We start from the raw sequence: 13,193 nt of genomic DNA on the forward strand, positions 1-13,193 counted from the left end.
TCCCAGACCCCAAAGTGCGGTGCCAGGGACGCCCAGGCGCTTCTGGGGCTACAGCCCCCCGGTACGGGGGTCTGGTGGCCGCGAGGGCCGGGCCTGTAGAGCCATGCCAGGGACCCCTGAGCACAGCTGGGACCCCCCCACCACGGTGCTGTGGGTGACAGCCCCGCTGCTCCCTGCCGACCCCCCGAGGAAGGGGGAAGCAAACCCCGGGGGCGGGCTGGGGTCCCTGCCCACCGCCGAGGGGGTGCGCCCGCTCCCGCGCGCCCCGGGCCCCCTCCGGCGATGGGGTGGAGGGGGGAGAACCCCCCCGTGGTGCTGGACGGGGCCCTCCAGCTGGGCAGGGGCCAGGGGCAGCGCAGCACCCGTGGGAGACCCCAGAGCACGGCCCGGCGAGGGGGGGTGGGGGTGCCAGGCAGGCAGCAGGCAGGGCAGCAGGCAGGGCAGCAGGCAGGGCAGCAAGCAGGGTGCGGGCAGGGGGTCTCCCCATGTGCCCCCCGCCATCCCCGCTGCCCGTACTCGGAGCCGCGGGGAGCGCTTTGCCCGCCTGTGAGGGGCAAAGCTGCCCTGAGCGAGGGCGGGGAGGGATCTGCACCCCCAGAAGCCCAAAAAGAAGCATCCTCAGCCACCAGAAATAATAATTATGTCACCCAACGAGCTCTGTCTATTCCTGAAAAACAACAGAGCCGTCGCCAGCGTGAGGCGAGGAGAGGAGAAGGGTCCCAGCCGCTCGGGTTGCCTTGGTGACGGGACGTAAATCTGCATTCGCCAGGTTTCCCCACACGCATATCAAACCGCCGAGCCCGACGCCGGTGCCGGTGCCGGCGCAGGGTGGCGAAGGCAGCAGAAGGGCGCTGGCAGCATGTATCATCGGCGAGCGGGTTACGGGTGCCAGCGTTGGGTGCGAGGGTCCCGGGTGGGCATCCGGGTGGGTTTCTCCTCTCCCCGCTTCATCTCTCGGCCGTTTTTCGCCGCTGTCAAAACTGCATGGCGCCAGGGGAGATGTTGAACATGGAGGGGTCGAACTTCTGGCCGCGGAAGGGGGAGCCCACAGTGTCCCAGCCCTTCTTCAGCATCTCGTGCACCTTCTGCAAAGAGGCCGCAGGCTCCCGTCAGGCCGGGGTTGACCCCGCACCTTGGCCCGCACCCCCCGCCCTCCCCGTCACCCCATCCGGGGCTTCGGGCTCAACCCGCAGGCATCAGGGCTGCAGAGCCACCCCACGCATCAAAGGGGGTCTGGGGGCTCAGCAGCAGCAGCCCTCCGCCCTGGGCGACGGCAGCACCGATTTCCAAGGGCACGCAACCACCTCCCTGCTTCACCCGCCCTCCTCTCGTCAGCCCGGGAAAGGGCAGACGGCGCTCGGGGCCGGGAGGGAGCGGCGGGCAGCGACGGGCAGCTCCTGGGTCGCGCTGAACCCAGACCCACGCGGGTTCATCCCGGAGCGGAGGCAGCGGGGAGGCGGCAGGGCTGGCTCCGGAGGGAGGCACATGGATGTGGGGCCCATGGCCGGGGTGGGGGGTCTGGGCTCATGGGCGTTTGCCAAGGTGCCGGGAAGGGGAAGACGGGAGCGTGCAGGCGGAAGACAGGGACTAGCAGAACCTCACGCCCCCAAAACGGAGATGCGGGGGGACGCTGCGTGAGGAGCTCTGAGATGGAGCGGAGCTGCCCCACGCTGCACCCTTTTACTGGAGACGGGACCCGCGGAGGAGCCCGAGGGCGCGTGGCAGGGCAGGGCTGGGCCAGCGGCGCAGGGCGGCCGGCACGTACCAGCTCGTGGCTCTGGGGCTTGCCCTGCAGCTTCTGGTGGTAGTCGAAGGTGAGGCGGTCCAGCACAGCGTGCTCCTCATCGTCCACCGTGGCCATGGAGCGCTCCCTGTTGATCTTGTCGATGTCGATCTGCTCCTCGCCCTCCAGGATGGCGTTCCACCAGTACTCGTCCCCTTTGTTCAGGTTGATCTGGGGACAAAGTGCGGGTCAGAGGAGGGCAGGGAGGGAAGCCCCTGTCCTGCCCCTGGGATGTTACCCCCTGCCCGCCCCACACCTCCGTGGCAGCAATGCCGTGGGCTCGGCAACGCCTGCGCATCCCTCCGCAGCGTGGCTGGGGCTTGCCCACGAGCGCATGACCCGCTCGCCACCCGTCGACCTCCAGGTCCCCCCCAATGGCTGGCAGAGGGGGAAAAAGGCTCGTCCCTCCCTCCCTCAGCAGTCTGAGGGCTTCGCACCACCCTGCCGTGGCCCTTCGCAGCCCCAGCTTCACCCTCTGGGCTGGACGGCATGGCCAAAATCTCATCCCGTGCCACAGCTCGAGGCCGGGACAGGCGTACTCTGTGGGGACCTGCCCGCAGGTAATGCCAGCCCGGGGCTGGGCAGCCGAAGCGGCGACAGCAACGCGGGACGGGGCCCGGCGAGCCCGGCCAGCTCATCTGCAGCCACCCAGGAGCCGAGAGCCCGGGGAGCTGTCAGATGAAGAGGCCCTGCCCGGCAGAGCGCGGGGCCAGGGGCTCCCAGCGCCGCAGCGCTGCCATTTCGCATTTCGCTAACCCAGAAGGAGCCCTCGCCTCGGCTCCCCCAGGGCTCGCTCCGTGGGCGGGAGCGTGGGTGGCAAAGGAGGTGAAAATGTCACCCGCTGCTCCGTGCCGCCCCTGCTCGCCGCCAGCACCCGCCTCCCGAGGCACCGCGGCTCGTCGGCCGGCCAAGAGGGATGGCCTGGGGAGAGGGGACATCCCCTCGCCTCCAGCCGACATCCTCGCTGGCAAAAGCTGCCAGGAGCCGTAGCCACAGGCCTCCCCGACGCACGAGCACGGGCAGCGCCTTGCACGGAGCCAGACGGCCGGAGGGGCTGCGCCGGGTGCCAGCGAGCGCCGGCGTGACTGCGGGGCATCCTGACCAGGAAGCTCGACATGCTTCTGGTTTTGCCAGGAGGGGTGGGCTTCTTTCTCCTGTATTATTTTAGCAATAATCCCAGCAGCAAGGAAGATTTATGGCGTCCGTCGGCCTCTCTGCAAAATCATCAATAAAGGCAGACAATACAATTTACTCAAACCTCCCTGGAAGCTCAACAGCTCTGGAGGGGAAAACGCGGGCAGCCATTAAAGTTACGGAGCCGGGCGTCTCTCTGCGGTGCAAAGAAAAGGAACCAATTAATATGGGAGGGGGTGGCTGGGGCTTAATCCTTCTGGGAGAGCGGAGCTGGCAAAATATTCCAGCTTGGGGAAGGCGTTAGTTTTTCCAGCTAGACAGGCGTGCTTGTTCTCCTCTTAATTGCACAGTTCCACTTTCGAGGGAAGGAAGAGCCGCTGAGGGTTTGCTCGTGGGCTTCCCAACCCTGGGTGGGCAGGCGGGGGAACGTCGTCCCCGCGGCGGGCAAGACGAGCCGTGGGTCAGCAGGCCTGGCCAGCCCGTGCCTGCGGCAGCAGCACCCTCCAGGCTCGCTGCCGCTCCTCTGGGTTTGAAACGAGAGGAATGTCCCCGTGGTGCTGCCGGTGAGGTGTGAGCTTCCCCGGCGATGGCTTCGGTGTGAGCTGCGCTTTCGCGGCATCGCTGCTGAGCGCGCATGGCAAGGCCCCTTGGTACGCTTGGTACGTCCCCACCAGCGCCAGGCTGGCAGCAGAGGGATGAACGGACGCCGGAGAACTTCGTGGCTTAGCGGGCATCACCCCACCTCCACCCCAGAGCACCAGGGGAAGGGAGACCCATCGCCTCTCCCAAATCCCCTTCCTCCCCAGCACCCCACCACTGTCCCCCACCACCAGCAGACCCCAGGGAACCCCCACGGAGCCACAGGCCAGGTGGGAAACACCCACGAGACCCAAATCTCCCTTGTCTGCAGACTACCCCCGGCAAAAGACAGCGGAGCTGCTGCCGCGAGCGCCAGCCCGGGGATCCTTTCCTCCTCCCTGCCCCATGCGTGGCCCTCGCTTTATTTACCGCATACTGTTTCCCACCCTGCTGGGAAGACAGAATTATTCATTTCCTCGCCAGCTTTTCTGCGGTGTGCATCGCTACAGCACCGAGTGCTTTGCAAACAATAATTAATTAACCTCTGCAGCCCGCCTTGTCCGCACGGGGGAATTTGTTCATCCCCCTTTATTCCAGGGGGAGAGATGTAAAAGTGGGACTAGGTCCGAGGCGGGAGCCCTGCTTTCTGACGTGAGCCTCCAAAATGCCCACAGGCCAGGGCAAAGCTCTCTCTATCACCTTGAGTTTGGGGTTCCGTGGTTTGAAGCGGTGCTGGAGTACTTGGCGTGGCCAGATCCAACCTCCAAGATGGGAAGCACGGGCTCAGGTTGATTTCTCGGACATGCTTCCGCTGATGCTCTCTGTTGATTCTGCGCTCGTCTGGGCACGTGGGCTACGAGAGCTTGAGGTGATGGAGACGCGAGTGGGAGCCTCACCGAGCACTTGGGTGCCAGAAGGTCGAGGTAAGGGAGAGCTGAGAGACCGTGGCAGATCTCTGGGCTCAGCCCAGGCAGGGCGATGCCCTGCGAGCACCAGCTCACAGAGAAAGGCTCTGGCACTCGACCGACAGCACCATGCAAAGCTGCACGCTCCCTCGGGGAGCGCTCCGGAAACCCTGGGGGGCTCCAGGAGGCAGCAGGGCTTTTTTCACAAGGACAAATCTCAACCTGGTTATGTTTCTCGCTTCGAGACAAGGCAAAAGCTTTGCCCGCACTTGAAGCTGCCACTACAAGTTTCCCAGCCCGACAGCTCAGGCCAACCCTCCAGGGTCCTAGAAATGCCGATGGCCATTTGCCAGAGGAAGGATCGGGTCTCTGCAGCATGCCCGGGCTCTTGGTCAGACTTTGGCTCTGCTTTTTAGGCTGGCAGGTCCCAAAGGGCCTCCTGGGCTGTAGGGAGATCCTTCACCCACAGCCGAAAGGGGTAAAAGCTCGGCTGAGTCTTTTGGGGTGCAGAGGGAGGCAGGAACAGCCTCTGCAACGGCGGCCTGAGGAGAGGGAGGCTGGCAGGGGGGACACCCCTGCTGCCGTATCCAAAGCCGGCAGTGTCCTTGTGCTGCAGCGCCCATGTTCCCAAAGCTGGTGCCCGAGACGTGCGCTGTCAGCCGGGAGGGGAAGGGGCCACGCACAGGGGCCGGGCGAGGACGGATCGCGAGGAGGGTCGCTGCAGGCGGAGATGGGCACGTGGGAGGGACGGGACACTCCGCAGGCACGTCTGCAGCCAGGAGGGATCCTCCAGCGGCACGTGAAGAGGGTGACGGGCATCATCGGCATGGACACGGTGTCATGTCACATCTCCACGCCCTGCCGGGAAGGTCACAACCCGTCGTTGCTGGTGCTGGGCTTCGTCATAGCACGAGGTTTCTTCCCCGATCCTAAATACCTTGTCAGAGCTGGAGAGACTCTGCCAAGGGATATAAGTAGGTCTTGGAAAAACAACCTCTCACCACCTGCTTTCCTTCTGGAACAACAGCAGCCGTCGCCCCAAAAGTCAGCGGGAGATGTTTAGGGGGTATGGAGGAGGAAGCAGGCGATGTTTCCAGCAGTGTGTGGAGGACAGGGTGGAGGGAGAGCACCACAGATTATTATTAACTTGGCCTCACGGCTCACGAGATGACAAGCTGAAGACTGTAATAGCCGTTCAAGGCAGGACTTGGTGACAAAAGCCCAAGCGTGGATAACAAATACTGGAGAGGAGGAGAAAAAGAGAGGGAACAGGGGGAAAAAAATCCTCAACAACGAAAATAATCCCAAAACGTGTTGTGCACAACACCCAGTGGAGACTTCTAAAAACAGCTCGTGTGAAGCTATTTTAATCTCACTTTTGACAAGCGAGCGGGTGTGACAGAGAAGGGAGAACACAGGGATTATACCCAGGACTGGGGCTTTGGCGCGGCGCCGCAGGCAGGGGCACGAGCCCGGGACATGATCCCGAGCGGGAGGACGTGTGGACAGAGCCCCGGCCACGCATCGCAGGCATCAGCAGAGCGCTCTGCTTCGAAATGACGCCCGCTGGGCTTCTGCCACGGCCGGGCTGTCGTGCAAACTGCGAGTGTGCCAAAGGACGAGATGGGAAACACGTTGGTGCTGAGCCCAGGCTCCGGCAGGGAGAACCTCATGGAGCAGGAGGGGAAAGGCAGAGCGGTCTCTGAGCACCGGGAAGAGTGGAGCGCTGGGGCTGCTGGAGAGCTGGATGTGCAGTGAAGAGGATAAATCAATAAGAACACCAGACAGGATGGGGAAAGCAGCGCTGGGAGGGGTTCTAAGGCAAATTAACCTTACAATAAGAGCTGGGGGGAAAAGGGAGGCCTGTCAATGAAAGCCTGCGAGCGGCTGTCCCAGAAGGGAGCTGAGCAGGGCGCAGGGGAAGCCAAGGAGGCAAAAGGTGGCTGTAAGAGCAGCCCAGAGAGCACAGCGATCCTTGACGTGTCCTGCAAGAGCGCACGGGACTCAATGGCCTCTCCGCACAGAACTGGACTTTCCCAGACGGACGAGACCAAGCACGAGAGATTTCACCTCCTCAGCACACGGATCAAGCTCTGCCCGCAGGGATTGCCTCAACTCACAGACCACAAAAACACGAGCACGCACAGGTTTTTCTCCGGACCGAACTGCCGAGGTGCCCCAAGCAGTAGCCAAGGCGGCCAGGATCTCCTTGGATGACTCTGGCGCTGGCACTGGGTGAGTTCGGTTTCGGCCTCATCCCCACCCTGCCGGGGACGCCGTCTCCTGGGTCCCAGGGAGGGAAGCCAAGTGGCACCTTGAGGCATCTTGCAGGACAAAGACACTCCCCACTGCCGCGTTCAGAGTTCACACAGAGCCACGCAGCATGCGGACGCACAAACTTGGGTGCAGAAAGGGCCTGTACGCCCCGCCAGCCCTCCAACCAAACTCAAACGGCCCCCGTCCAGTCCCCTCCCAGGCGCCGAATGAAGCAATTCATCAACACATGGCTGGGTGTCTCCTGATGAATGAATCGGGAGGAGTCACAAACCACTTTTGGCTACTCCGCACACGGAAAAGGAGATGCTCTTGGGCGAGAATTACTCACTCTGCTCCAGTTACCTTACAATTCTTCAAGCAAAATTTCATCCCACCATCAATATGTTGGCAGCCAGCTGGAGATCCTCACAACCCTGTGCTCGTGCTAATTTGAGGCAAGACCCAGCTCTAGGGTTGGAGGTAATGGGACCGCTCCCCGCGCTGCCCGTGGCCGCTCCAGAAGGCCCCGAGTCTCGCTCCACCCGCGCGCCGTTCCCATCCTCCTCCGGCGCCGGGTATTTAACAAACATTGCCTCCCTTGCTGATCCTGGGAACACCCACCAGGGACTCCCATCCGCGCCGCAGAGCAGCCACCCGTTGGGCCACCTCCTCTTGAATGGGTTTACTCCTCCCCAAGACTGTTTTTCTTCCCAGATCAGCTAATTTTCAAGAAGCTTAAGAACATTTAAAAAAAATGCAGGTTAATGATGTCACCGCCTCTTTTTTCACATCCTTTCAACGGCCTAACAGAGTCGGAGAAGCTCCTCGCTCTGGCAGGGACCCCACTCTTTTGGCACCAGGTCCATCATCCTGGGGTACGTCCATACGGATCTGCAGTGGCCAGGCGGTGCCCGCGCAGTCTCCCCACGCACCACCCTCAGCACTTCTGCCTCTGGCAGCACGTTCCCCCTCGATTTCCCACTGCGGGGGCTTGGCTTTGGGTGCCCGTTTGCTGGACTCCCGTGACATGGGGCGGAAGGCTTGAAGCCTGCTTGCAGGGACGGTGCTGCCTGCACAGGGTCAGGAACCGCCTCACCTGCCTGACCCAGGCAGCCGGCATCCCCTCCCGAGAGCCTTGAGAGCTCCCAAAACACATCTGGGAAAGCCTCTGGGTGGAAAAGGAGAGGGCAAAGATGGCCACAGGCAGCAAAACTCCACTCCCAGCACAATCCTGGCCCCAAAACTTGCACAGGAGTTTGGCAACTGTTTGACACTCAAGATCGCAGGCTGATGGGCAGCACGGCAACCCCCAGGACAGCAGAACTCACACCCTCAGCCTGTGGAGCACACCGGAAAGGAGTCACAAGGCTGGGAATGCACCAGAACACACTGCTGGGTGGCAACAGCCCTCGAACCACCTCCATAGGGAAGATTTGTGACACTGGGGTGGCAGGCACATGGCAAAGCATGGTGCCTGCTGAAAGCAAATGGAGAAGTAGCCACAGTGACTGCTTCAAACAGCATAAGTAAGAAACCCGAGGCAGGGCAATAATGAACAGCAGAGAACAGGCATCTGCCGGGATGCTGGGGTAGGGCTGGCGCCAGGAGAGTCAGAGGGCAAAGCCGGCAAGGATGGGTGCGCAGCACCGGCACCACGGTGCAGTGCCACAGCCTCCCTCCACTGGCAGACCCTGCGTGCCAGGATCAGGGGAGAGCGACTGCCTCTAGTTCACGGACACACTCCCACCACCGCCGGCTGGAGCTTCGGGACCCTCATCACCCGACCCGATGGCTGCGCTGCTCTGCCAGCACCCCGCCGCGCTGCTGCCGCTCACCCAGAGGGGCAGCTCAGGAGCCGGAGGCAGGGCACGGCACACAGGCAGGGGCAAACAGAGACGCACGTTAGATGGGGAGAGCCAGACACATCCAGATCTGGCTCAAACTTCCAGCTGCTCCGGTTTTCCAGGTCAAGCCCAGTGGAGCTGCGAGCCAGGGTGCAGAGACATGGCTGGCACGGGCCGCCCTTACCAAAATGCACTTCCCTGGCTCCAGGCTCCAGAGGGAACTCTCTGTGTTGATCTTGTGGGTGAGTTTCCCTTCCATGAGGACACGCTGGCTGCTCTCCTCCAGCACCGCTACGCGAATCGCGCCACTGCTGATATCCACAGACACCTGGAAACAGAGAGAGAGAAAATCATCAGGAAGGTTCCTGCTCGCCCTCTTGCTGTGCTAGTTGGGGTGCGGGGTCAAGTGCACTCGCTGGGAATGAGAGAGAGAGAAGAGCTTTCAGACCTGCATGTAGCGGGAGGGTGGGAATCCCGCTGTCATTTCAGAGCAAATAGCAACAGCTCGGAGGAGAAAGGAAACCTCTCCGGGGAATGAAAGGCAGCAGGGCCCAGCAGACGGAGCCCTAGAAGGATTTGACGCAGCTGGTTCTGCCACCGTGACTGCCCCGTGCCTCAGTTTCCCCACAGAGAAAACCAGCAATGCTACAGCCCTCGTCCATACAGTGCTCAAAGGTTGGACGCCCACTCGCTGCGACCGAGCTGTTAGGAGCACAGCGGGCGCCTGGCCATCACCATGATGAGCTGGGCATGGGCGTGCGTCTTCCCGGGGGCTGAGCGCTTCCCTACCGAGTGGGAGCAATTCAGGAATTTGTACACGGGGAAGGGCTGCGGCGGCTCGTCCCCCCCTTCTGTTGCGCTGCACTGAAAGCACGCTCCTTGGCTCCGTTTCTACCGCCAGAGCCAGTGCTGGGCTCAGCCCAGGCCTCCCGTTGGGCATGTGAGGAGGGGCCGCATGCAGGAGGGAAGCTGTGGCACGGCTCCCCTCTCCCCGCCGCGGGGGCGAGGGGACGAGGCAGCTCCGTCCCCAGGAACGGGGCCAGCTCCCGCCCGCAGCAGCCATATGGGGAACCCTGCTCCGACCTGCCACGGAGGTGACATGGCTCTCCCCTGGGGAGACAGAGGCAGACTGCAACTTCACTGCACGGCACGCAGTACCCTCGGTCTCCGGAGAGACCATATGCTCTCTCCTTTCCCCTTCGGCCCGGAGCTGCCGCCAGCAGAGAGCCCGGCTGGGGGACTAAGGGAGGACCTGGCCGGGAAGGGGCAGGTTTGTGGCCCCTGGCTCTGCCCCGTCTCTGGCCCAAGAGGAGGAGACTGCGGTGAGATTTGCCTGCATTCTCTCCCAGAGTTCCCCCAGATCTTCCTCCCGCTCTGCAGATCTCATTTGAAATGTTATTACATTATCCATTACCTAGGAGATTTCCAGCAGCTCACTAGCTCCACGCAGGCAAGAGACAGGCAGAGCCGCTCCAGCTGGGGAGGGCACCACGGCTGCGTCTGATTGATGCCACCCAGATAAAGCCCCCAAACCCGCTGCGTGTGACGGGGAGCTGCCAGGGCTTCGACAGGAGCAGAGGCGGCCCAGCACACACAGCGCAGGGTGATGCCAGGAGTGTGGTCGCAGGGGATGAGGGAAGGGACACAAGCTCCGGCTCTGCCAGACGGGAGAGGATGCCTGGCTTTCACCCGGCATGTGGCTGCAGACAGCCTCTGCAAAAGCAGCTCCTCCTGGACGGGAAACCTCTCCGGACATGCTGCAGCAGAGAGCAGCTTCCTCCAGCCCCGGGCTGAGGCCCTGCCACAGGGACGAGGTGCAGGGACGAGCCTCTGCTCTCTGCCACCACCGACCGCTCCGCTCCCCGGGCGCAGCGACGGGGCTGCTGGCACTGGGCTCTCAGCACGGCACAGGGCCTGCCCAGCAAGGGTCAAGGGGAAAAAAGCAAGGTGACCCCCAAGTTGCCTTCTGGGGGGCGGTTCTTTGGGGTGTGGAGGGCCAGGGAGGCTGGAGATATGGAAGGCACAGACACAGCATCGTGGCTGTGGATCCACGGAGACAGAAGCAATCAAATGTGCGAGGGGTTTTATTCCAAGGTGACTGCACAAGACAGCTGGTGGGGCTGAGGGATGTCCTCGAGGTGGCTCTGGGATCAGCAGGGCGTTTGGAGAGGGAGCGGAGAAACCCAAATGGAAGAAGAGATCCAAACCGGGCAGCCTTAATCCAGCCACTGCACTGCGCAACCAGCCGGTGTGAGAAGCGATCGCAACACCCACTTCTACCTGCAGCCAGCAAAAAGGCCCCTCTGGGCATGCCAGCCCCCCGGGAGCGGTGACAGGGGACAGGAGCAAAGCACGCACTGCCAGAGAGCCCTGACCTCCTTCGCAGGGAGAGAAATGTCCGAGAGGACTCACGTGTGCGCGTGGTGGTGCCTGGTGAACACGGGGTTTGGCACACGTGGGCAGCGGCTCCTTCTTGGGTGCCTTGGTGGAAAAATTGCCTCCGCTTGGCATCCCCACTCCACCGCGGAGGGTGGCCGGGCTCTCCGAGGGGCTCCCCTTCCTCCCTCCGCCCCTCGCCACCCGAACCATCCCGTCGTGCCGCGCTCAGGGCATGCATATCCGGCAAAACCGGGGTTTGCCAGAACTGGGTGCAGAAAGCCCGCACCTGACCCCAGGCAGCGGCTGGAGGGAAGCCAAGGGCGATCCTGCGGGAAACACGCTGTCCCGGCAGCGCAGCCATGAGCAGGGGCACCTCGGAGGCTCCGAGGCTGCTTGTCCCCCACCATGCGCTCCCCACGAGCACCTCTGCCCCCCAAAACTCCTGGCTTTCCCGGCACTCGCGAGGAAACCCAGATCTCAGCTCTCTGCTGTGGCTTTCCACCACAGTAATTTCTGTGCACACTAAAACGCCCACACCCACCCACGCAAATCAAACAAGCAAACACAAACCTATGAAGGAATCTAGCTCGTCTCCTCCGAGCCAGGCAAAGAGAGAGGCTTGTTGTCATTATCTCTATTTAAGTGCCTGGGAAATGCTTGGATCCATGGGCCCCTGTTGCGCCTGTAAGTAGTTCAGAGAGGTGGAGACCGCAGAGGAAGATGCTTCCACCTACCCCATCGCCCATTCCTGCTCCACGGACACTTTTTTGGAGCTCCATACAAGGAAACCTTAAGCGCGCCCGAGCGAAAATGTGCCATAGCAACAGCCTGAATCCAAAAAAGTGTCATAAGGAAGATTTTGAGCAGCATTAGAGCTGGGCGCGCTCTGAGCCCAGGGACCAAACAGGGGAGATTTTTAATCTCGCCTTGGCAGGCAGAAGCCAAAAACCTGATAATTTTTTAAAAAGATGAAGCTGTGTGGCAAATGTAGGGGAATGCTTCTCTTTTGCAGGCACCCATCAACAATGCATCCGAAGTCCATCGAGCTTTAAAATGGCTCTGAACCATCCTGCTCTGGCCCATGACCCAGCCTATCTGCTTCCAGTCCCCCGAGGCTGGAAGAGATTTAAAGAATCACTTCAAAGTGAAAAGTCGGCTGCCAAGAGGAGCCCCCAGAGGGATGTGCGAACTGAATACCAGGAGACGCCTCGCAAGGGTAAGGGAAGTCCGACATCTGAACAATCAATTTCCCCGAGAGCGCAGTGCAGGCAGAAACTGGGGCCAGGGCAGGCAGAGCTGCACCACAGGCAGCAGCGTGGGAAGGAGCTGCCTCGATAATCACACCCGCTGACACGCAGGGGCTCCTCCACAGCAATGGCACAGTCTCGAGTCGAGGAAAGGTCCTGGCCCAGCTCCTCCGAGCACCTGCAAGGCCCCCGCGCCTCTGGGTGGCAAAGGATGGGGCAGAGAAAGACTGATGCAGTTTTTTTTGGCAAGGACACAACTTCCCTGGCACAAAGGGCACCTCCCTGGGCAGGGAGAGGCATCGTGATCGCAATACAATGCAGAGGGATGGAACATCCGTCTGGATGCCCCCAAATCCTTCCAAGAAACAGCCTGGGTTTGTTTTAGAGACCCACTGGGAGAGATGCATCTCCTGGTCCCCCTGCTGTCCCTGTGGCAGCCGCTTGCTCCCTCACCCCTCCGGTCCGGGTAGCTGCTGCCAATTACGCTCTTTTGGCATGATCAGGAGCTGTGTAGGCTGGAGCCGGTGAACAAACCCAAGCGTGCTCATTTCAGCCGCCCTGGAAGCGGAGGAGAACAGGAGGTGGGGGAGCGCGGACTTCCCAAATGGAAAAATACAGAATCAGCCGTGGGGAGGACAGCACTCGGAAAAGACAGAGTTCAAACTTCCCGGTCCAACTAATGCCAGTCATGGGCACGTGCCTCTTGAGTCCCTCGCCGGGAGGGAACAGAAGTGCCGAAGGAAAAACAATGTGATCGCTCGTGGCCATGAGCAGAGAAGGAAAGTTCCTGCCTGAACCAAGGAGGGAGGTGAGACCTCCCTGCCCACGCAGGCAGCCAGGGAGAGGGTCTGGCCGCTCAGCCTGCACCCCAGCCCCAGCTCCCTTCCACCCAGAGCACGTCAAGTCTCACGGACTGCGCGTGCTCCAGTTCCCGAGTGCCAGAGGAGCCGTTCCAGCAGCTCCCGCTTGCAAACGAAAGGCAGGAGACACTCCAAGCCAGAGGGAGCAACCGGGGAAGGAGCATCCATCCCCAGCCAGGCTGAGAAACTCACATACGAGTTGCAGT

The 13,193-nt window shown here is 61.8% G+C and overlaps 1 protein-coding gene across 1 annotated transcript in view; it reads right to left on the reverse strand.

Annotated features, from left to right (window-relative positions):
- Positions 1–566: 566 nt before the first annotated feature.
- The window catches only part of NUDCD3 (NudC domain containing 3), a 37,011-nt gene continuing 24,384 nt past the window's right edge, over positions 567–13,193 (reverse strand). Inside the window, exons 4-6 of the mRNA XM_075724046.1 lie at positions 8,686–8,829; positions 1,766–1,954; positions 567–1,085 (exon numbers count right to left, since the gene is read on the reverse strand). Coding sequence (XP_075580161.1) covers positions 975–1,085; positions 1,766–1,954; positions 8,686–8,829 — 444 coding nt within the window. The 3' untranslated portion in view covers positions 567–974. The remainder of the gene's footprint in view (positions 1,086–1,765; positions 1,955–8,685; positions 8,830–13,193) is intronic.

Source organism: Pelecanus crispus, chromosome 21 (genome assembly GCF_030463565.1).
Source record: "Pelecanus crispus isolate bPelCri1 chromosome 21, bPelCri1.pri, whole genome shotgun sequence".
Classification (NCBI taxonomy): domain Eukaryota; kingdom Metazoa; phylum Chordata; class Aves; order Pelecaniformes; family Pelecanidae; genus Pelecanus; species Pelecanus crispus.